This window comes from Oratosquilla oratoria, chromosome 4 (genome assembly GCF_046742065.1).
Source record: "Oratosquilla oratoria isolate Oo_2021 chromosome 4, ASM4674206v1, whole genome shotgun sequence".
Taxonomy (NCBI): domain Eukaryota; kingdom Metazoa; phylum Arthropoda; class Malacostraca; order Stomatopoda; family Squillidae; genus Oratosquilla; species Oratosquilla oratoria.
In genome coordinates this window covers 81,712,357-81,735,265 of record NC_134780.1, presented here as the reverse complement: position 1 = coordinate 81,735,265, position 22,909 = coordinate 81,712,357, and the positions used below count along the sequence as shown (strand labels likewise).

General features: G+C 39.9%; 1 protein-coding gene and 6 non-coding genes across 7 annotated transcripts in view; 5 read left to right on the top strand and 2 right to left on the bottom strand.

Annotated features, from left to right (window-relative positions):
* The window catches only part of LOC143024572 (dynein axonemal heavy chain 7-like), a 377,264-nt gene that overhangs the window by 51,664 nt on the left and 302,691 nt on the right, over positions 1 to 22,909 (top strand). Inside the window, exons 58-60 of the mRNA XM_076183383.1 lie at positions 1,292 to 1,512; positions 1,728 to 1,848; positions 2,521 to 2,660. Coding sequence (XP_076039498.1) covers positions 1,292 to 1,512; positions 1,728 to 1,848; positions 2,521 to 2,660 — 482 coding nt within the window. The remainder of the gene's footprint in view (positions 1 to 1,291; positions 1,513 to 1,727; positions 1,849 to 2,520; positions 2,661 to 22,909) is intronic.
* On the top strand, positions 4,998 to 5,071 carry TRNAI-GAU (transfer RNA isoleucine (anticodon GAU)). The gene has a single exon. It is a non-coding gene; the product is annotated as a tRNA-Ile (tRNA).
* TRNAI-GAU (transfer RNA isoleucine (anticodon GAU)) lies at positions 6,796 to 6,869 on the top strand. The gene has a single exon. It is a non-coding gene; the product is annotated as a tRNA-Ile (tRNA).
* TRNAN-GUU (transfer RNA asparagine (anticodon GUU)) lies at positions 7,125 to 7,198 on the bottom strand. The gene has a single exon. It is a non-coding gene; the product is annotated as a tRNA-Asn (tRNA).
* TRNAI-GAU (transfer RNA isoleucine (anticodon GAU)) lies at positions 12,337 to 12,410 on the top strand. Its single transcript has one exon. It is a non-coding gene; the product is annotated as a tRNA-Ile (tRNA).
* Positions 12,545 to 12,618, bottom strand: TRNAN-GUU (transfer RNA asparagine (anticodon GUU)). The gene has a single exon. It is a non-coding gene; the product is annotated as a tRNA-Asn (tRNA).
* On the top strand, positions 16,985 to 17,058 carry TRNAN-GUU (transfer RNA asparagine (anticodon GUU)). Its single transcript has one exon. It is a non-coding gene; the product is annotated as a tRNA-Asn (tRNA).

Sequence of the window (22,909 nt, the reverse complement as noted above, 5' to 3'; positions counted from 1 at the left end):
GCTGTGTTCTAAACCTCCAGATATGGATCCTCTAATCTAGAATATATATATTATATATATATATATATATATATATATATATATATATATATATATATATAACAATAACTCGAACTGTGCTGATTTTCACTAATTTTTAACACTAAACTGCAAACTCCATCAAACGTAAAGCACCCCTACAATTGGTGTATGTTTCACCTCAGCTGTATAGCGTGGGTCATTAAGGTGCCCCTGGGTCGCTTCACACGGCTTCGACCTACAGTCCGACATCAGAAACGTTGACTCGTCATTCCACAACACTTGTTCCCCGTCTTCTAGTCCAATCCTTATATTTCTTGCAAAAAGCTATGCGATCACGTATGTTTTTTGCACTTAAGAGGAAAAGAACCTTAGCACAAAAACAACGATATTGTAAATCTTTGGCTAAATGATCAGAAATAAATCTTACAGACACGTCCTGCAGCAGTGCAGGGTTATTTTCCATCAATTTACGAGCTGTAAGTGTTGTATCTTTATCCAATTACCTCCTAATAACCTTAGATGTACGGTTTGATATCTTCCTTAGCCGACCAGAGCGATGCTTGGGGGTAGAAATGGCGTTACCGCCTCCGTCTCGAAATTTCTTGGTCCACTTTTGCACTTACCGCACTTCCATTCCCAACACGGGTGGCTATATCTTTACACTTATAACCCTCCTTATAGTGTTATAATAGCAACACCTGTGTCTCTTCCCAACTCTTTACCACTTCCCATTACGGAGATATCGAGGCACAAAAACAGAGACCACGGAAAAAAAAGACTAGTCCACGTGAGAGTTTACAAACTAACACCACGTGGTCCCGGGAGCGACTAAACATAGTTCCCAAGTGGTGCGCATTGTCTTGTTTAAATAACGATACAGACGATAGCTTAGAAAAATAGCGAACATTTACATCGGAAATAGGCATTTTTCGTGCGTTTTAATTTTAGCAAAAAAGTTGGGCACCTGTAATTTTGCACTCAAACTTTCCGCTACTACTATATATAATTATGAGCACGTGTCCACTAGAAAAATAAGAAATAGAGGGCAGAGAGCAGTATAAATGATAACTTTAAGATGTCTAATTTCTTGTGACACAGATGAAAAAAATACATTTGACAACATTGTGCACCCTGTCTGATTAAATTTGCTGTATATGTATCTACAACTACAGCTTGGATAGCTGCGTGATGAGAGTACATTTTCGCCGTGAGGGGTAGAGACAAGTGTTTCTGAATGGCTAAGTATATTCCTATCCCTGCTACCACACAGGCCTCTGCAAATGGGTTCTTGCCATGGAGAGGTACGAGGAGGTTGATCGCAAAGTGGCCCCTAAAAGGGACGCCCTTCGGAGGGCGGATGCAGAGTATCAAGGGCACATGGCACAGCTGCGGAAAAAGCAAGAGGCACTCCGTGGTGTACAGGAGGAACTAGCGGGTCTTCAGGCTGAGCTGGACACCGTTAAGAAAGAAAAGATGGAACTTGAACAAACGGTTGGTCGATATATATATATTTTTTTTACCTGATTATTTAGCCTCACTACTAAATTATGATTAAGGATGCTTTATGAAATTTCAAATGTAAGTGGTGCACATATTTGTACTCTGCACTGGGTTTCAATGAATACAATCTTAAACTCATATTCAGATCTAAATATGAAACCTTCCCATACAACACCATATTAATGACTTTAATAATTTCCCATCAGGTGGAGCTCTGCAGTATAAAAAAAGACCGGGCTGAGCAACTCCTTGCTGCCCTGGGAGGTGAAAAGTCACGTTGGACACAGAATGCAAGAGATTTAGCACAAGTGTACATATACCTTATAGGCAAGTGGTTGCGTGCTTCAATATTTTTAACAAATATTATATAGAAACATGAGTAACGCTGCCTTAAACAACAGTAACCTACACCTCGCTTTTGTTCACTTAAACATCTTTTGCATAAGAATCTTTATTCACTCTAAACTCATCCCCCACCCCGCTCCATACTGTATTGCTTCCTATACTCTATCAACTGTCGTAACTTTACTTCAGATCAACATGTATATAGTTGCTTCCCTTTCTCACTGAGCTTAGTATAGAAATTTAAACACGCGCCCTCGCGTGTGTGGAGTGTATCTTTTAAAGGAGGTAGCTAGATCAATATATATACACTACAGAATTTCGAAGGGACTTTTTCGGAGTTCTCTGTTTAACCTTTGGTGTCCACTATAATTAGAAATGGTACAAGTGCACGATGCAAATATGTTTTTTTTTTTTTGCAGTACCGGAGTATAACATTTTGTTAACTTTACACACAGCCATACTCTTCTCAGGAGTTCTTAGCAGATACCATGTGTCAGCTCCTTGGGAATGCATCTCTATATAGAGATGAGGATGTTGATGGGTAATGAATATGGGCAGCAGGGAGATGATTATCCCCAACGTCCGCAACCATTTTCAGGTACCTGTCTTATGTCCCAAAAAATAAACAAATAAAAGTACTCTTTTTTTCTTCAGGTGACATGCTCCTTGCTGCTGGAGTTATTGCCTACCTCGGGGCTTTCACTCCCGAGTACAGAACCGAACAAACCAACCGGTGGTTGAATGAATGCCGGGCAAAGGAAGTTCCATGCTCAGGAGAATTCTGTCTAGCCAACGTGAGTACTCAAATCGTACTTATATTATACTTCGAGTTCTCAAAATTGAGCACTCAACTAATGGGTCCCAAATTTACATATTCACACACACACAAGTATATATTATATACACATGTGTGTGCGCGCGTGCGTGTGTGAGAACTGTCCAGAAGTGCTGCGTATTATATTTCACGATTTACTAAACGCATATCAAATCAAAGCAAAACAAATGTAGACAGCTCTTCCTATTGGCAATCATAGTTCAGGAATGCCCAATATGAAAATACCATGCCAGCATATTAGAAACTGCTTCTGGAGTTCGGGACTTTTTATAGCTTTTAGCCCTTTATTTTCCTTTCTTTTCCATCTGAGATTCACACCAGGTAAATATATATATACACACACACACATATATATATATATATATATATATATATACATATTATATCATACACATGTATATGATATACTGTATACTCTGGCCAGGTTTTCCTAGGTCAGTGGTCGGCAACCTGAGGCTCTTTCAGGACACTTGTGTGGCTCCAGAAGCTTACTAATTATACCACCGAGACGAAGACGCCATGTACTACACATCTGTACAAAATTTCAGGCAAAATTATATATATATATATATATATATATATAATGTACATATATATATATATATATATATATATATATATATTCAACTTGGAAATTATATATATATATATATATATATATATATATATATATATTTTTTTTTTTGTAGCGGCTCCGACAGCACTTTTTTCATAATTTAAAAATATGGCTCTTCTAGCTGTAAGGCTTGTCGACCATTACCCTAGGTGAACAAGTTTAAACTTCTAGCGTCCGTATTTTGAGAACTCGTGGTGGTTGTTTTTTTCTCTCTTTTTATCAACATTTACCTAATGGATTACCGTCTGAGTTATTGGACCTTACAGTAAGATCGCACTAACACAGAATAATCTTCGAAGCAAAACATCACATATTCTTCCGCACCACAATGTGAAACTGTCATTGAGTAATGGGATGGTGAAAATAAAGCACTTTTTTCCATTTATGTTCCGAGGGAATCATGAGAATGTATGAATCTGGTATGCCAACAAAAAAACAAGAAACAGATGGTTAATTCTTATGCAGGAGGAAATATAACTAAATATACACCCATATCACTTTGACAAAATGTTGTGGCACACATGTAATTAATATTCACGAAGAACCCACAGTCGGAATAAAAAGGAAACTTTAGAAGAATGTGTAACTTCTATATTTCGGCTAATAGCTATAGCCCTCTTCAGGAAAGTACAGATTACAAGAATTTGCTGAGACGTAAGTACAATGAGATATGAAAAGAAGGGGAACACGCAGAGTTAAAACAGGATGACCCATCACGCAGGGCGGAGCCAGAGGTGAGGGGATATATGGGTGGAGGTGTGAGGTCATAGGAAAGGGCGGGAAGAGGAGTTCCAACACGTCAGTACCAAAAATCACAGTCTTGACTGGGACAAGGCCAAAATTCTGTTCAAGTCCAAATGTAGTTTTAGAAGAAAAATTGTTGAATCAGCCTTAATCGAAGAATGTCCGAACTTGAACATCTCCAAAGGTCAATGGTCCCCGGACATTATCTCACGGCTAGCTGTGAGCCGCTTGGTGAAGAATTATCACCCTCCTGACTCTTCTTCCCGCCCTTTCCCATGACCTCACACCTCCACCCACACATCCCCTCACCTCTGACTCCGCCCTGCGTGACGGGTCATCCTGTTTTAACTCTGCGTGTTCCCCTTCTTCTCATATCTCATTGTACTTATGTCTCTGCAAATTCTTGTAATCTGTACTTTCCTGAAGAGGGTTATAGCTATTAGCCGAAATATAAAAGTTACACATTCTTCTAAAGTTTCCTTTTTATTCCGACTGTGGGTTCTTCGTGAATACACACATATATTTAGGTTTGTACATATTACTGTTCTAAATGCCAAAAGATACTAAGGGGCCGCACATTAGGGATACGGCATGTTTAAGGATAAATTCGTTTTTATGTATTGGTAGGCGTGGCCTTACTATCCATCCAGCGCTCTTCGGCCACATCAACTTCGAACCAGATGTTTTGTACTTTGACATATCCGTGTGACTATCGTGATTTGTTTACAAGGGAAACGTTATAAAGAATACCATTATTTCGCATAAGAAGTGAGAAGCTACAAGAATCAATAATGGTGGTACTTAACTAATACCAAGGAAAAAAAAATTAATTGATTACTAATATTAAATATATAGTCTGTGGGTATTTGTTTATGGTAAATTTATTAAGTCAAAATCAATAACGCAATCTCTTCCATACCCACACCTTTCGTTGTCGGCCCGTTAGCTCAGTTGGTTAGAGCGCCGTGCTGATAACGCGGAGGTCGTGGGTTCGACCCCCATGCGGGCCACACTATTTTTACTGGAGGTCTGCATCTTCATATGTATCGTACAGGTTAAGTTACGTAAACATCAAAAGTCATTATTGCTCATGACACTGACTACGTCAAAAGTTGTCTTGTGGTCTATAAACACACGTATACATATATTCATAGACGTTCAAGAGTCTGGAATAAACATGAACATAGCGTTTCCGAGAGCAAATATAGTTGTTTCCACTGTTCACCGACAAGATCCCAATTTACATTTTGACCGACAATACGCTGTCGGAAGTAGAATTCCAAAAGCTAGCATTATGTCTGAAACTTCTTCCTAAGACTACGATGTATAGAAACTGAAGACGCAAGCAAATAAAGAGCGCAAACTATACGGTATGTAAATACAACGGAATCATCTAATATTCATTGGGGTGGAGCTCATAAAGAACAGAAGTGAAGTGTAAAAACGGAATTGACTCCCACACCCAAAATATGACAAAAACGTTTTCCCTGCAATTAACATTTTTTAAATTTCCGACAGCTTAAAAGCCCATGGCGATAGCTGGAATAAAAACAAAACCTATAATCAAACTTCTGGATACCGGATGATTTCCCTAAAATGGAATAAACCCATTTGATTGTATCTGGAATAAACATCTAAATCGATACTCAAACTCGATACGTTTAACTTGCTAAGTGCAGGAATTTTCTATATCTAAAACAAAATTTTAATAAACATAGGTCTATAATTGCTCTATTAAGTGCTGAAGAGTCTATTTTTACCCTCGAGTCTCTTGAAGAATATCCGCGGCCCTAGGGCACCTGACCACGACAACCAGGTTGGTCCACAAGCCACTCAAGAGAAGATTTTGTGTTGTCTCAATTGCGTTGTGTAGCTCCTGTATGATAAATGCATTTAGAGCACATGATTCCTGTCATCAGGTCGATTCTTAGTGCTGGTTGATATCAGGTGTAACTATGGTGTTCTGACTCTTCTTATTCTAGATCTGGATGTATTCAAGTGCTGCATCTATTTCCTTAAGGTGCGGGGTGCTCAGATTATATATTATAAATCCATAAACAGCTAGAAACGGTTGTAAGATAAAGTGCCCCGTTGGCTGATGCCTGATATGGTGCGATGGTTGTACAGACCTGGGGGTTCTTATAGACGTGTGCCATTCTCATATACTGTTCTATGGGAAAGACTTGGCGTAGGCAACCTATTATAATTCTTAAGAAATATCTTGTACTGTGTACTTCGTGTTTTTCACCAAATGGAGCCAAGCTAGGGGAGTAGGCTATACTATTACATTTATGAATGGTTTTAATATTGTACGAGTTCTTTCCGCTGCCTGAAGCATATAACTGCAACCATTGTGATTGCAGTTTGTTACAATTGTTTCTCCTAAGGTTTCCTATATGTGAAGCTCGTGTGTATTCAAAGTGAGGCCCTGAATGGGCTCTTGTTCAATGGTAGGCTCTGGCTATTCAGACGGTGGGGACCTTTCTTGGATTATGGTTATCCTGGTGAGCAGTGTCGCCAAGGACCCGTGAAACGAACACTATCTATCTAGTCAACCTGATAGCTTAGTTCAACCGTTACTGAGAAGAATGAACTAGATATATGCCGCATTTCAAACTTACTAATATAGATTCACAATAAATTTAAATATCAATTCCTGATAGTATGTAAAATCCTTACACACTAGAACGGGTGTCAGTGTCTAATTTACAGTTGCCCCTATCTTTTTCGCCGTGGCCCGTTAGCTCAGTTGGTTAGAGCGCCGTGCTGATAACGCGGAGGTCGTGGGTTCGACCCCCATGCGGGCCAGATGTTTTCCTTATATATATTTTTCAAAGATATTGATTGTTAGGCTAAGGAATACATCCTGTTCTTTCCTTTAATCTGAAAAGATGCGCCTCCAAAGTTCCATCTGTTCCAATAATGCATTACTATCCACCGTTTCCATTAAAGGTTATAATATTGTATGTGTTCTCGATACGAGTCGATTTTTAAATTCTTACATGACATAGTGTCTACATATAAAATTTTCACAGTAAACTAGATATCAAACTAAAAATCACCCGCCCCCGGGTGGGCTCGAACCACCAACCTTTCGGTTAACAGCCGAACGCGCTAACCGATTGCGCCACGGAGGCGACGAACTTGGGGGCAACAGACGAAAATGAAAACCTTAATTCTCCGTATATTGCCAGTCTTTTGGCTTCAAAGTACAGCTATCTATCTTCAACACATTGCGAATTTACATTGCTGTTCTACTACAAAACCATCTGCAAAAATGTAACATCCTCAGCGTCTTCACACTAACATGATTATTATTGGTTAAGGTTGACAAACGTTTCTATCCTTGTGGACAATATCGCTCCGTCCCCATGCGTTCTGTAATTTACGTGTTGGTTTGGTTGCGGGTGTGCCCGTACGGGGGAGTATTTTTCTATATTTATATGTGTGCGTATACATATAAATATATATATATGTATATATATATATATGTATATATATATATAGACATACACATATGTACACACACGTATGGTATAATTTAGTCATGTATTTCATAGAAAGATATGGAGGTATAATAGGTACTGTTGTTTCATTACTTAAAATCTGGTGTAGTATGATTGTCGTCTGAGGGAGTTGAATAAGTTGTTGTTTCTAATAGCTGTGTAAGTCGGAATGGGTGTTACGTGGGCGTTTGTACAAGTCTTGATTGGATGCACATTTTATACCACTGGTCTTCAAATTGACAAAGGACCAACGCTGGGTACTCGCTTGCATTTGACAGAAGACGAAGAAAATTTATTTGCCCCTTATTTTCAAATCTCCATCAACACACCTACATCTGGAGCCGGCACCTTATCTCTGGACAGGGTCCAAGATACCAATAAATTTTTATTGTCCTCCACTTTTTCGCATAGAGCTTACACCTAGCGACTACTCTCCTGATGCTAACCAGTAGCAGAAATATTCACACTAATAAAACTGACAAGTCCAACATTTCTTCACACAGCTATCTACGAAAAGATCCAAGGAATGTTCTTTGTAACTGGGGCTCCGGGCTTCCAATCAGTGAAACTGAAGGCAGCATTCCATTCCCCCCTGTAACGTTTAAGATCGTGTTCATCATCCCCGTCTAAATAACTGTAATCCTTAAACTCCGTAAGGTCACCTCATTCAATACAATGTTAAAGTGTCAAAATTGTCACTATCCGGTCAATGGAATCAAGGGCGCTTATACGAGAACTTTGGACGGAATAAATGGATGGTTTGGGAGTGAAAAACGCGAAGAGGCTAGTTTTGGTCGAGAAGATAAAGGGAGATGTAGCTAATTGGAAAAGAGGGTTGTAAAAGGGTGATGGAGGCATTTCAAGGAGACTCTAAATGTAAAAGATCAAGAGGGATTTGTGGTGGATCCTAGGTGAATGACTAAAATGGGAGACTGATACCATTGCAAAAAAAGGAGGCATATGTAGCACTGAAAACTGGTAAAGGGTGGAGCGGTAATACTAGAGCGGTTGATAAGATTGTTATCTTTATTTATTATTATTTTTTTTTTTTTCGAAGTATCCCCCAGTGGTAAGGAGAAGTGTGTACTCCCACTATACGAGGAGGAGATATGTATAGTAGCTTTAGAGGGATCAGTCTGTTGGGTGTGGTCGATAAGAAGTATGGGCGTGTTAAATGAAAGGGTTTATAGGATAACAGAACGAGCAGAGTAAGCAGTGTATGTGAAAAGTATAAATAATTTTGTTCCCTTTCATGACTTTGGAATGATTGATAACGTTGAACGAGGGCAATTGTGTAGTGTATATGGAACAGAGGACAGTCTGCTGAATCACATAAAATATATCATACGAGTAGGGGTACGAGTGTTGGGAATGGATAAAACAAATTTCAAAGTAAATTCTGGACTGCGTCAGGGTTATGCGATATTGCCATGGTTGTTATGGACATTACCAGCGCTAATATCCTTGTGGACAGTCTCGCGCTCTCTATATCCTAGTTGTTCAATAAGTACATGGATGAGGTGGCAAGGGAGGTTAAGCGCGGAGATTTGGAATTAGTGGGTGAGAATGGAAGTGCATAGGAAGGGAATAATTTATTTGCGGATTGCACTTGTGGCTAAGGAAAGGGAATCAATTTGTAACTATGTTTGGAAGGGAATGTCGGCAAATTAATGTGCAAGGAGTGATGATTGTGACAGGTTGAACGTGTGAATGGCGAGAGGTCTGAAGATATAGGACATTTTAATACCACCGACGAGCAAAGATAAAACTTAAAACAAATGGGTATGGGTATGGGATGGGAGAACGGGGTATGTAATCTTGGCTGGCCACCTCCATAATAAGGGGCGTGTGCCTTTGGGTACATGCATGTAATTGTATGCAACAGTGAAGTGCATGTGGAGAACTGTAAAGTACTGGAAGAGATTAAAAGGGAGGAATGAAAAATATTAAGAAAAAACGCATTTGGGGAATGAAAAGATAAAATTGTACAAAGTAGCTATGCCCACAATCCTGCGGAGGAATCGTAAAACATAAAGGTGGAGATGAGGTTAAATATTTTGAGAAACGTGGTGTTACAAGAATTGAGAATGATGTGGAGATAAGGGAGAGAACCGGGGTGGGAAGGGGAACTGTCGGATAGAGTAAAATAGATTGCTAAGGTGATTTGGGTCATGTGAAATTGAGAAAGAGAACTAGCAAAGAGATTATGGAAAGCACAATCGGGTGGTCATATTTTCAATATGACCAAGAATAAGATATATGAATGGGATAATGAGGGCTTTAGATGTACGTGACATGTCTGCCGTGCGGGGAAGAGAGTGAAAATATTAGAATATTGTGAATGAGATAGCACGGCCCAGTGTTATCTACTTTATAATTACAATTCATGAGTGAATGGGGAAGGGATAGGGGTCACCATACGGTGAAGTTGTGGGTGAAAAATAGCTCATGCTGTCAGACTTTTTTTTTCAGGGCTGGTCGTGGAAGAACTATGTCCCGTTGTACCGTAGGTTGTAGTGTTACGGGGGGGTAATGGTGACTCTTCATTAGCGAGTTTTTTTTTTTTTAGATAGAAACGGTTAATTGGATTTTACTATGTTTTGACTCGACTACCCTCTCATTAAAGATATACTTGCACACACACACAATATATACACATATATACAAACACACACACGTGTGTGTGTGTGTGTGTTCGCGCGCGTATGTGTACGCAAATATATATACTGTAAATTGTACATGCATAGGCAGAGAAATGCATACACAAACACGCTTATATGCAAAATTAATATCCAATATTAAATTTGTTAACTAATTAAAATATCGACGTCTGACAAGAAATAACAAGGCAGAAGGCAATAAAATAACAAACCGCCAACGAAAGGAAATGTACAGAAAACGTAAAAAAGCGATTAGCAGAGCGTAGTTTCGATCTACGGACCTCTGGGTTATGGGCCCAGCACGCTTCCACTGCGCCACTCTGCTCCGAGGGTAATGCCAAAGCGTGAACGACCTACTCCTAAATGTCTTCCAGCCAAGCGGTGTGTATTGATTTCCATGGAGACACTTGCGTTTGGGACTGGAACTTCGGCCTCTCCTTCAAAGATTGCTAAGGACTGCTATACGATTCCACTAGCATCAAGTATATAACGGGTATAACAATTATTAAGGGAAAAGTTTGTGGTGTGTGGGATATCTCGGTTAAATGTGAGATATTTACGGGACAATTTCTATCTTTCAGATACTTAAATGTTACAACGAGCATTGTTGGCTGTTAAACGTATCCTAGCAATTCCTAGCAAGGAGGGATTCCTACTAGTTTAGCGGTAGTCGTGGCCAATAATTCTGAACCTACCAGTTATAAAGATGCAGCTTTTATTATTGAATATGCCATATGAATTATGCGCAACACATTTTATTGTAAGACAATATAAAATAATCAGCAAAGCTAATAAAACTTGTATATTTATTTTGTCTACGACTATACTATATCGCCAAGCACTCCCGGCACAGGTGCTTGACATCGGCGAGATCAGAATATCAGAACCGGTCTGAACAAAACCTGTTCCCTAGATTCTCGCTGTTCTCTGTTCGCAATGTCACGAATTCCGAACACGTCCACGTTCTTTGTTTAACAGCGGTTTGAGTGACGTAATATAAATATATAAATATATATATATATTTTTAAGGCAATTAATAAGGACATAAAAATCAAAGGAGAGTCGCCACTTGTGCATATATTTATACACTTTCAATCCAACCTCCTTCTGTGCCAAGGAGTTTCCTGTCGTTGCAACTCTAAAAATGTTACCTTTGAGAGACCTTCGGAGATGGTTAAAAGCACCGATCTCGAACTCTATTGCGTACATATTCTCGAAGATGGGGACAGTCCCTCCCACAGCCGATTATAGTTACCGTGTGACCCCGGGTTTACAAGCGCTATGCAATTTTGTGTCAGCATTTAAAGTCGAGACTATCTTTAGTTGAACTAGAAAACAAGTCAACTGAGTCACTATTTCCAACATGAACAATTACTAAGGCCACGTGTCCACGTAATCGGCAGCGTATTCTCTTCAGAAAGCCTACTCGAGGTATCACAGCCCTCAACATGACTGATGATCTCTAAGAAACACCCTGCACGAAACCGCGAAATACATATTTGATAGAACTTACTTATTAAGGCGGCGATTAATATATTAAAACAGGCTACGTGATACACCTGGTATAACGTGAGAATACCCAGTGGCTATTTTCACTATACATGGACAATATCATGTACTTTACTGTAACAATAAAAAGCCAGATTTGGGATTTGCTACATATGTGGCAAATTTCACATACGTAAATATTAATGCCGAGGAGCAAATCAGCAGACCTTGTCTATACATCAACTATCACAATGGGGTTTCAAATGCAGTCCTGGCTCACTTGCTATTATGATGCCACATATACACGAAAACCCCAGTGACAATAATTCCGGTTATACATCAAGTCGCATTTACAGGGAATCTTAGCAGTAAATTGAGTAAATATAATGTATCACCCGGTTTGACAAGGCTCTTCTCATATTTGAAACAATGAAAACTCAGTAGAAGAAAACACCAGCAACATGTTTGTTAACATGTGGGTTGTAAGCGTAATTTGACCCATAATACATTTGTTAGTGAAATTGTTTATTATTTTGTCTATGAATGCATTAATATAAACCGCAAGATGTAACTTTTAGCTTTGGCCGGGACTTATCACAAAGCCACAGTCTCAACACCGTCGGCCCGTTAGCTCAGTTGGTTAGAGCGCCGTGCTGATAACGCGGAGGTCGTGGGTTCGACCCCCATGCGGGCCAAGCCTTTAGTTCATAACCAGAAAAATATATGCAATTTTGAATGTTTAAGTTGTATACATACTTCATGTGCCATGTACATGAGAAGTCGAAGACACTTTTCGACTCTCGTGGTAAAATACATGGAACAAAACTTACGCCCCCGGGTGGGCTCGAACCACCAACCTTTCGGTTAACAGCCGAACGCGCTAACCGATTGCGCCACGGAGGCTATGCTAGGTTAGGATTATCTTCCTAAATTTGAAAAAAAATCTTTGTTTCATATAAACCACAAATACATAACAATTACTTTATCAATCAAATAAAATATATAAATGTTGACAGACACAACTTCAACACCATGATGTGATTCTTCTTCTTTAACAGCTGTAGGCTCCCCTTGATTGAATACAGTCCTTTGACATCAATCATAAAATAGTAATAATAATTAATAACAATAATAATAATGATAACCTTATCGATGTAAGTGTAATAGATTTTACACATTTCACAAATATTTACCTGGCGCAGGAGACACCGTGACCATCCGTTGAACAATGTAATGTTTTCTTTCCAAATTGATGTCACCTGCTGGCAGCAAGAAAAACACAATGAAGAACGCCGCGTATACTGGATTATACTTCCACAATGAACACATATATACATACACCAAAAGTCACCTTTCACTATTATAAGAGAGGGGGTCAGCTAAGAAATGTACCCTCCTTTACACATCCCACACTCAACACTCATTCGTTTTCCCTCTCATCATAGCTCCTTGTGGATGAAGGGTCATCCCTACCACCTGCCCAATGCCTAGATCAGAAGCAACAGGGTAAGACAGAGCAAAAAACATACACTATGAAATAGTCGGGACAAACCTTGGTCATATGCAACAATTTTACAGGTGGATGTTTCCCCTTCTTTCACCACGTTCTACTTGTCCGTGGTGTTGATATTTTAATTCACATATACTAGAAAAACCAGCTTTGGTGTTTGGAACAAAAATAAACAAATCTGGGGAGGAGCAGGGTCATATCTATCCACTATGTTCAAAGACAAAGGTCAACTGTTAAAGACTGACATTTGGATGATGGGGACAGAAAAAATGATATATATTCTGTCTATAAATGGAATAAATATAAATGTCAAGAAATTTAGTTGTATAAACAAAACAGGAAACAAGGGGACACTCAGGATATAAGGTTCTTCCATACAATGTCGGAACCCAAAAATACATTTGAAGAGTTCATGCAGTAACTTATGGATACACACACACAAACACATATATATATATTTACTTCTTACTTCAGTTCCAAGTAGTAAGCATTACGCCTGTCAGTGGTCCCAGCATGTTTCTCCATCTAGCTCTATCATGGAAGGCCCCTTCCTCCCTCAGAGTTTCGATGTCGGGCAAGTCATGTCTACTGTGGGCTTCAACATTTTCTTTCCACCTCTTTCTCGGTCTTACTCGTGGCCTTTTCCCGTCTAGCATCCACTCCCGGCGTCCTCATGCAATAATTTCTTCTTCCATTCTTTCTAAATATCATCCATCTTAACTGGGCAGCATCTGTTTTGCATAGTATGGAATAGACGGCAATGCTTTTCTCTATATCTTCGTTCTTTAGTTTATCTCTCTTCGTCTTTCCAACTATGGTTCTCAGTAGTCTCATTTCCTCTGCCTGAATTCTGCTCCTGTCTACGTTTGTCATCACCCAACACTCTGAACCATATGTTAGGGTAGGTGTTAGGACAGTATGGAGAAAGAAAATCACCTCTAAAGGTACATGTTTTTCTTTAATTATTGGCCAGAGAGCTCCAACACTCGCACTAAATTTATTCTTTCTGTAATATCCCTCTTATTTCCACACTTCTTAGTAACTACACTTCCAAGATATCTAAAGATGTTTGCATTTTTTACCATCATCTTTCCTGTGGTGATGCTGAATTCTTGATTACTGGTTTGCCACACACACACACACTATATATATATATATATATATATTATATATATATATACGGTATGTGTGTGCGCGCGCGCGCGCGTGTGTGTAAACTGATACTACAATCGGAGAAAAAACTGAATACGGTGAATCTATATATTTCGGCTGTAAGTTATAGTCCTCTTCAGTAGTACTACTGAAGAGGACTGTAGTTTATTGTTGAAATATATAGATTCACCGTTTCTTGTTTTGTTTTTCTGCTCCGACTGTGATTTTAGTTTTGATTTACAATTGTGCTACTACAATTCTTATTACACACACACACACACACATATATATATATATATATACACGTTAAATACATATTCCAAAGACCCTCTTCTTATTAACACCCAACCTACACCCATCTAAAATCCCATTAATTTTCCCTCCCATCGTATCTCCCGCGAAGCACTAATCTACCCTATCTGCCAGCTCTCTCTACAAACTTTTTTTATCCTCCACATTTTTTTCACTATCCCTGAAACCCCCACCAAGCTTGTAAAACATATCTCAAACACATTTTGACTCTTCCTTTAATTCTAATGCCGTAGGAATAATCACTTCACCACTTTTCATTACCCTCAAGCATCTTGTTTTATCTTCATATTTCACATCTACTCCATTTCCTGTTACTTGTAATCGTAAATATTTGAAGCTCTCCAATTCCTATACCAAGGTTCAAAACATTATGCTAATCTCATTTAGCATTTTTAAATGTGACATGCTGAGAAAGTAAGGTTTTATAGAAAGTAGACACTGAAAGGGGATACATACAAACACTAGGGAAGAATACATGGAAGGTGACCGTTACTGTGGCCTAATATTGAGATAGGGTACTGTGAACACTGGGAGAGGGTACTTGTAAACACTGTGTGAAGGTACATGTAAACACTGGGAGAGGGGAATGGAAAGTGACCATTATTATGGCCTGATTGTCCGCCGCGGCCGAAGTATTCGCTGCGACTCAAGTGGTTATTGTGGTCCAATTGTCCTTGGCAGAAGAGTTGAGATAGTGTTAATATCTTGGCTGACGTTGCTGGAATTGTTTTTCTGTTCTTCAGGGGGGTTTGTGTCGTTGCTGGGGCGTCTGGTTTACCAGTTTCTATAGGGTTTGGGGCTGGGAGGATGGTGAGGCTTTCTGGTGGGTATTCATTGTGGGCTGGCTGTACTTCATATGTAGGGCTTCAAGGAGAGGGAGGCAGCACTTTCCACTTTGTTGATAATTTTTGTGTTATTCCCTAAAATGAGTCTGGTGATTGGGGTGTTGTGGGTCCCCTGGAGGTGCCCCTTAGGGCCTCCACTGTTGAGGTGATATGTCAGATGTCTGGAAAAACGAGTGGTGGTGAGTCCGATGTAAGAATATTGGGACGTACAGTCTCCAAATGGACAATGGAATTGGTACACCAACCTCACACAAAGTGGGGCGTGGGAAGTATGTGAGTTTAGTGTACCAGTTCCAGTGACTTGGAGGCTGTATCCCCCCCCCAAGATTCTTACATAGGAGATACAGTATACCAGAGTATCTCATTCCATAATATAACCTTTAAAGTTAGATATCACGACGGTGGGTTGTGGGCAGAGCCCAACAAAAGTATCCAAACGTGATCCAGAATGGCCAATCGAACACGAGAACGTACACAGCGAATTTAGTTTGTGACTAGAAACTTCTAGCCCCATGGTACCTGGCAATGGCCTCGGGCCCTCCCATAAAACGCCAAGAAACATTGGACTGTTGTGTTGTGTAATGGGTTCATCTATATGACCAGATATTAGGAGGGGTGCCGCCACCGGTTGTCAGGTCTACTTGCACAACAAATGTGAAAAAAATAACAGCTGAAATAATATCAATGTCAAGGAACGTGTGAACAGTAAGGATATGGAAAAGCGTGAGGCAAAAATGTTAGCACAAGACAATGGTGAATACTTGAGCGGGGAAAAGGGTAGACGACAATGAGAAAAGTTAAATAAATGAGGCTTGAGAGAAGTGGACGAGGTGAGAAACGTTCGGGTTGACTTTTTCAGTGCATTCTAGAGATTTTAGTTTGGTTGACATCATACAGCTAAAAAGGAACTCGCATCAATGGATTTAGGTCGTTTCGATGAACGCATTAAAGTCCATATTGCGTTTTGAGATTTCATTCTGGCTAACGCCAAGCAATTTAATTCGAATAAGGAGGAACCTCTGGCCTTAAATCATTTAACATCTAAATGAACAGGAAAGGACGCCTGCTTTGAGGGCTATAAAATGCAATCACACTGGATAACTTCCACATTGTGGAAATAGGTCTCTTAGATGAAAAATGTATGTGGAACATGTTTTGTACACACACACACACAATATATATACATATATATACATACATATATATATACATATATATATATATACATACATATATATACAATATAATATATATACACACACACACATGTATACATATATATATAAAATGTAATGTGTGTGTGCGCGCGCGCGGTAGCAGCATGTGAAGGTTCACACAAACATATACTGTATCCATGAATTCTATGTGCACCTATCTATAGCGAACTTGCCCCGAAAGTTTTCTTTTTAGTGGAAGTATTTTATTCATTGAATAAAAGCACTAAGTAACCGCCTCCGTGGCGCAATCGGTTAGCGCGTTCGGCTGTTAACCGAAAGGTTGGTGGTTCGAGCCCACCCGGGGGCGAGGTCTTTTATTAGTTTACTATGACCCGAAGGGCTCAAGGTCCACATTGCAATTCATTTGAATTGCGACGAGGCCCTTAAAGTTTGTATGAACTATTTCATAGAGTGTTGACGAGTCCATTCAACCCCGGGAAACCACGACCTGTCAAAGCTAAAGGCATGGGAATCGAACTCACAACCTCTGCCTTATCCACGCAAGGATCTAACTACTTCAGATGTAGGGTACTATTTAGGGTATAAATGACAATAATTTTCGTATAGTTGTACAATTATTTAATTCTCACCGTCACAAGAAAGGCAACTAAAATATCTGTCTTGTATCCATTCTAGTTGGTCCGCTTACCTACGACAGTCATTCTTCTTAAATTCCAGTACATCACCAAGAGGCAGCTCTTGTTTACGTGGTGGTAGACGATCGATAAATGATAGCAAACTTTAGTCTTAGCCCGTTCGGTGCTGGGTGTCACTTTTCCTTTTATTCTGGCTGATACTAGACTATCTTATTCATACAAGTCTCCTTCCCCTTCGGTCAGGAAGGTGTCAACTGGGAAATTAGATATCTTGTACACCTAACAATTAGAAAACATGAAAAATTAATCACCCTACTACAGTCCACTACTCACCAAATGCCTCTCTCAAACTTTTCCACGAGCCACATAAATGCGCCAACCTGCCTTGTCAGTCCTGTAAACATTTCTATATTCTATCTTATCCTGTCTGGTTTCACTCTTCCACGCTTACCATCGCAGTGTCCAGTCAGTAACATGCTTGCTCTATCTGCCCTCTCCCTCTTCCTTCTTGCCTATTTCCCCGCCAAATTCCACTTCCGTTCCTTGTTATTGTTCCACAATATTCTTCACTCCAATCTCCTTACTTACCCAGCCCGTCATTTTGACATCTTTCAATGTTATTCATAAATCTTTCCACTGCCCTCGGTGCACTCTATGAATTTGTTTCCATCGCTTTAGTCAATTTCCAAATTTAATATTCGAAAATCAGGGCTCGGATTATATACTGCCGACTTTCCGAAATACAGGCAGAGCTAATAAATTTCAGTAATTACAAAGCACTTTCACAAACAACTGTGATATCTTTTATTTCACTTTCACGATTTTTAGTCCGTTGTCGTAAATATAATACTCTTCTACTTCTTGAATATTCAATTTCCTTTCCTATTAATTTTGGAGTTGGAAAATTGGTTTCACTCTTTCGTCTTCAAATCTATTTTTATATTTTCCTTAAAATCATTGAACACATATTGCAAGTCTTCTGTTTTTACTCAAATGAGAATAATGCCCACTGCAAATTTCAGGTGGTTAAAGTATTCTCTGAAAACCTCTTCGAGGTAAGCTGCCAAAACTTCGGTTAAACTGTATCGCTTTGCCGTGCTCTTTTTCTCGATTTTCATATTTTGTTTATATGTCAATAAAATGCAATTATAAAAGTACAAGTACTTTTTGCACAAATCTTCAATGAAACCCACAGAAGTGCTTATTTGTACCCTGTTTGCGTATGATTTAGTACTGCCGGTTGCTGTACTGAGATACTGAGTCAAAGGCCTTTAGGAAATCTACAAAAGCTAAATACCTAAGTATTTAGCTTTTACTTAAAACCTTGAATTCTGCTGTTTTCACAATCAGTTCATTCATCGTCTGCATATAAAATGTAGTGGATTATCTGTTTCTGAACCTTGTTCTCTTGGCTCATTTTCATCCAAACCTTTATTCTAATTGAATAGTGAAAAATACTTGGTAGATGTTTAATAACAAACTAAAAGGCCATTAAACACTAAGGTCTTTTTAGTCTCCTATCTTGTGAATGAAAATCACTATAACATCTCACCAGGGTTCTGAAACTGTTTACACTGAGCATATAGGTTATCAAATCTACAATGAACTTCCACCCCTGCATCTTTCAAAAGATCTATCAATATGACATCTTCCACAGGTTTTTTTTTTCATAGTTTCATATTTTCAGACCAAAGTTTCTTTAATTGTAAGTTCTGGTAAATAACTGCCGACAATATATAAATCTACCGACTAAACTATGGTATCTGAGGAGCAAAGTTCTCGAAGTTCTACCATTTTCACTATTGTCTCTACATTTAATAACGTCTCAATCTCTTGAAAAGAAAAAATTTACAGCTTTCCTAAAGCTTGATTGTTGATTTCCATTTAGAATTCCCTCTTATCCACTACCTTCGCATGACTTATTTTCCTCGCGAGGATTTATTAATTTCTCTAAGTTCTGAAACTGAATTCATCTGTGCTCCCTACTATAGTCACTCATTATAAGGTATTTTACATTAATCCCCAAGACTTGGATCTGCTTGGACAGTACTTGCATTCGGATGGCACATTGCCCGAAAGCACAAAGTGCAATGAGGTTGGAACTTTCTTTAACGATAATTAATCCACCAGGAACACCTGTGGCAACACTAAATGTACTGCTCCTGGTGAGGCCCTATAAACTTAAAAGGGTGCCCAATAGCCTACGCCCACGCCATCAGTACGACGGCATGTACTTATGAGGAATTTCCCTGTTCATTACCAGGGACGGTCCAGGTAGAAATGGGTTTTACCATTGTGTGTCCGTGCGAACTCATCTTTGTCTCATCTTTTATATATATATATATATATATATATATATATATATATATATATATATATAAAAGTTCGATACGGGTGACACTGGAGAGAATTATATCTCTTGAAGCCATTAAGCCTCAGGAGTACCCACCAGCGTTGAGGTGTCAGCTCTCGAATAAGAAAAAGTGCGTGAACACACACACACACACACACACACACACACACAGGGAAAAGTTCCTCCCTGCCGTTTTTCTTCTTGTTTGCTAATTTTTCCTTTTTCATAATGATGTTTTTTTTCTTCGTGGGGCCCTTGCAGAACTCCCCTCATTTAACTTTCAGCCCAAAAGCATCTTTTCATCCTTGATCTACTCCTCTCCATTCTCTCTTTTTCCCAACCCCCGGCCGGGCTATCTCAATTTCTCCTGTTCACTTTCCTTTCACATGTTTCTTTTTTCTGCTTTGGACTTGTGTGTTTTCTCACTCCACACTGTCTTTAACGTTACACCTCAATCTCCACAAAAAAATGCACTATGACGCTGTATTCTTCACCTTATTCCTACTTACCGGCTCCCCCGGTTGCATGGACACTTCTAAAAATTCCGGTCATTTTTCTGTCCCTGTCATTTTCTTGTTTCAATCCTATTGCTATATAGATTTCCAAGTGCTTAAATAATTATGAAAAACTCTTCCATTATACCTTCCCATCATTTTAAACTGTTAGTTTTTCCTTGCCTTGGAACTATTGACGTGCATAACCATTTTTCTCCTCTCCCCAAATGATCGTTCCTACAGACGCACTGGCCCTTGTGATGACTTATGTAATTACCTCTCCCAAGCGCCACCCCACATATTTTTCAATTCCTTGCGTAGTGTTACCTATACATAGAGCATATATTATCTATATGTGCACTAGAAAACTTGGGGTGGCGCCAACCTCAACCCAAAACCCATCTTTATATTCGGTCTCTTTGTTCATCATCCTGTATATCTTATGCTCATCCTTATTCCTCATCTCGTCAAAATTTAACTCATTCCATACACTCCACTGCTATACAAATTGCTCTCCCAGATACTGTATCATATGTAAGCACTCTCTGATAAAGGCTAGACGACTGGTTTCGAGCACTAGTCAGAAAAAAACCGATACGGTGCAACATCATACAGCAAGGGTTTACGTCAGTGATCAAAGCTATCGCAAAAATTTGTTTGACTGGGAGAAACTTCAGTTGCAACATTTTGTAGGATAACCCAAACACCGAAACAAATATATTTGTTATATAACAAGCCGCGAGCTTCGGCCTCCCCGGCTTCGCCGGTGGCTTGGCTGCGTAAACAGCGGCCTTCGGCCGCAGCACTCCGCGCTCTAATCCCACGATAGGGATCCCGTGCTGGGGATCCCATGTTGGGGTTCCGCCCCGAGGCTGAGGCCGAAACCAAGGGACATTTTTTCCTGGTCAGTTCAAGGGAACATGGCGACCACTGAGGACTTGCGACCACTGAGGACTTGCGATCACCGAGGACTTGCGACCACTGAGGACTTGCGACCACTGAGGGCTTGCGACCACTGAGGGCTTGCAACCACTGAGGACTTGCGACCTTTGAGGACTTGCGACCTTAGAGGACTTGCGACCTTTGAGGACTTATTACCTTGGAGGACTTGTTACCTTGGAGGACATGTTACCTTGGAGGACTTGTTACCTTGGAGGACTTATTACTTTGGAGGATTTATTACCTTGGAGGACTTATTACCTTGGAGGATTTACAACCTCGTAGGACTTGCAATTTCAGGGGACTTGCACCCTTGTAGGACTTACGACCTCGAAGGACTTGCAGCCTCGAAGGGCTAACTTCGGAGGACTTGCACCCTCGGAGGACTGGCACCCTCGGAGGACTTGCACCCTCGGAGGATTTGCACCCTGGGAGGACTTGCACCCTCGGAGAACTTGCACCCTCGGAGAACTTGCACCCTCGGAGAACTTGCACCCTCGGAGAACTTACAGCCTCGAAAAGCTTACTGCCTCGGAGAACTTACGACCTCAGAGAACTTACAGACCCCCTCTCCAAGACATGTAACATTTTTAAAATGTGTCACCTTTGAAATGGTTTAATTTTTATTATTAGTGGATGATACAAGATTTTCAGTGCACCGTCAAAAACATTTGAATAGAAAACGGAAATATGAATTTGAAGTCTCATAATCAAACAAATCCGCAAGAGTTGGGGTAAATGGGCTTTTTATGTACTACAGGATTAGCAAGATGTCAAGTCTGGTCGCATAAAGTCACGTTAGGGTAACGATCACGGGGCACCATATCAGAGTCCCGCAAGAGACGTTTGTCACAGGTCACGTCGAACAGTGCCGACAAGGGACTTGAAGTGTCCGAAGTCGACTCTATATCAGAACCCGTCGACCGGGAATGTTTACCGGTGAGCGTCACGGTTTTACCAAAACGGGCAACACTTTTATCAGACAACCACCGAGTATTGTAAAAATACTTGCAAAGATATCCGACAACTACAATATTATTAATGTTGATGATTTACCGAAACGACTATCTCACAGCAACACGAAACCCGTACTAAAGGTTGTTGAATTCTATAAACTCGTGTGAAGGGTCTGCCGGACTCCAGAAGCTCGACCAAAGAATCTGCCAAACTCCTGAAACGTAAGCGTTGAGTCTGTCGAACTCCTGAAGCTCAAGTGAAGAATCTGCTGAACTCCAAAAACGTAAGTCTGCCGAACTTCGAAAGATCAAGCGAAGAGTCTGCAAAGCTCCAGAAGCTCGAGTGTAGAATTTGCAGAGTTCCATATGCTCAGCCGTAAAGTATTCCAAACTCTCGAGTCTACCAAGAGGCAAAACTGGATTTCTGGCATCCAGAGGACAATGACAGGAGGGCCCGGAACTAAGAGAAAGGTTTACAAAAAATAAATGAAATATAGCATCAAGAGAACAATGACAGGAGGGCCTGGGACTAAAAGAAAAGTTCACAAAAGATATAAATTCAGAGCATTCATTAATTGCATAAATATCAATGATGATAAAGATGACACCAGTGACACAAAAAGCATTAATCGACCGCCAGCTAAGAGTTGGATGGTGTGTGTGTGGGTGGGTTGTAGGGGATCAAACTTGCTCCATCTCTCATATTTCTTTCTACCTTTCCTGTCCGATTCCATTTCCACTTCTTTAACACCCCAACAATGTATTTTACTCTAATCTGCTCATTTACCCAATTTACCTTCTTTATTATCATCAGCTCCCT